General features: G+C 67.5%; 1 protein-coding gene across 1 annotated transcript; it reads right to left on the reverse strand.

Annotated features, from left to right (window-relative positions):
- Nucleotides 1-6: 6 nt before the first annotated feature.
- On the reverse strand, nt 7-1,736 carry LOC110391515 (solute carrier family 12 member 4-like; the record flags this gene model as incomplete). The annotated part of the gene is given in 5 exon segments (XM_021383409.1): nt 7-698; nt 777-881; nt 985-1,104; nt 1,458-1,556; nt 1,633-1,736. Coding segments are annotated over 4 exon segments (510 nt in total). The 3' UTR covers nt 7-460.
- Between the last annotated feature and the right edge of the window lie 33 nt (nt 1,737-1,769).

A 1,769-nucleotide genomic window follows, 5' to 3' on the forward strand; every position in this document is an offset into this window, starting at 1 on the left:
GGATATGGAGGGATATGGGGTGTGGGGCTATGGGGCAAAGTCTCAGAGCTATGAGGCTGTGGGCACCTACAGAATGCCACAGAGTGCAGGAGGACCCCCCCAAAATGCCACAGAGTGCTGGAGGACCCCCAAGAATGCCACAGAGTGCTGGAGGACCCCCAAGAATGCCACAGAGTGCTGGAGGACCCCCCCCAAGAATGCCATAGAGTGCTGGAGGACCCCACAGAAATGCCATAGAGAGCTGGAGGACCCCACAGAAAATGCCACAGAGTGCTGGAGGACCCCCCCCAGAATGCCATAGAGTGCTGGAGGACCCCCCTAGAATGCCATAGAGTGCTGGAAGACCCCTCAGAATCCCATAGAGTGCTGGAGGACCCCACAGAAAATGCCATAGAGAGCTGGAGGACCCCACAGAACTGTTGCAGGACCTCACAGGACGCTATACGGACGCTACAGGCTCCTACAGGACACCGAGGGGTTCCACGGGGCTGCTCTGGGACCCCATCGGATCCCCTCGGCGCAGACCCACCTGCTCGGCCGCCCGCGCCTCGCCGTGTGCCTGCAGCAGGTCTCCGGGCAGCACGGAGCCGGCCACCAGCAGCCCCCGCCCGGCCTTCAGCTGCGCCGCCAGGGCCAGCAGCTGCGGCTGCGTCACCCGCAGCTCGGCGTCCAGCTTCAGCAGCACCAGCAGCTGCGGCCTGCGAACACAAGGGGACGTCACTGGGGGCACCGGGGACATGACTGGGGGCACCGGGCACGGGCCGTGGGGCGCTGACCTCCAGCTGTGCGTGGGGGCCGGGCCCTCCTCCAGGCGCAGCAGCGCGAAGCGGGCGGCGCTGAGCGACAGCGCCCGCAGCCCCTCGCCCCATTCCGACGCCGCGCTGCAAAACGGGGCAGGGTGAGGGGAAAGGGGGCAAAAAAAAAAAAATAAATAAATAAAAAATCGCCAAAATGGGAGAAAAGGGAAAGAGGGGACGGACGGACCCCTGGTACTCCAGGTACTTGTAGATCATGCCTGCCATGCCCAGCGCCGGCAGCGCGTAGAACCAGCAGGTGACGAACATCAGCGCCAGGCAGAGCGCAGCTCCCGCCAGCGACAGCGCCCTGCGGGACACGGGGGACGATGGGGGCATGGGGACGCCATGGGGGGACGGGCTGGGGGCACGGGGGACCCTGGGGACTAGGGACGCCGTGGGGGGACAGGCTGGGGACGCTGGGGATGCCATGGGAGGACAGGCCGGGGGTGTGGGGGACACACTGGGGAGACTGGAACCACGTTGGGTACAGGCCGGGGCTGTGGGGACGCCTTAGGGATGGGACTGGGGGCACCGGGGACAACTTAGGGCTGTGGGGATGCACCGGGGACACCCTGGGGCACGGCACAGACCTTGGGCACCCAGCACGGAGCCCTGGGGGCAGCACGGGGACCCCGGTGCCCCCCCCTTGGTGGCACTGACCAGTGGTAGAGGCGGCAGCGCGGGCTCCACCCGGGCGAGGGCAGCATCCCCTGCAGCGCGCAGGCCAGGTTCAGGCACAGGTAGCACGTCAGGCAGAACCTGCGGGCACGGCGTGACGTCATCACCGTGATGTCACCGCCACGCGGCCGCAGAGCGGAGCGACGTCACCACGCACACGGAGAGGACGGGGGCCACCAGGTCCAGCGATCCCAGCAGCACCCCCAGCTCGGCCACCGCCACCGTCACCGCCAGCGCCCGGCGCTCGCCGCGTCCCAGCGCCTGCAGCGGGGTGAGAGCTCAGACACCGACCGG

Source organism: Numida meleagris, unplaced genomic scaffold (genome assembly GCF_002078875.1).
Source record: "Numida meleagris isolate 19003 breed g44 Domestic line unplaced genomic scaffold, NumMel1.0 unplaced_Scaffold394, whole genome shotgun sequence".
Classification (NCBI taxonomy): Eukaryota; Metazoa; Chordata; class Aves; order Galliformes; family Numididae; genus Numida; species Numida meleagris.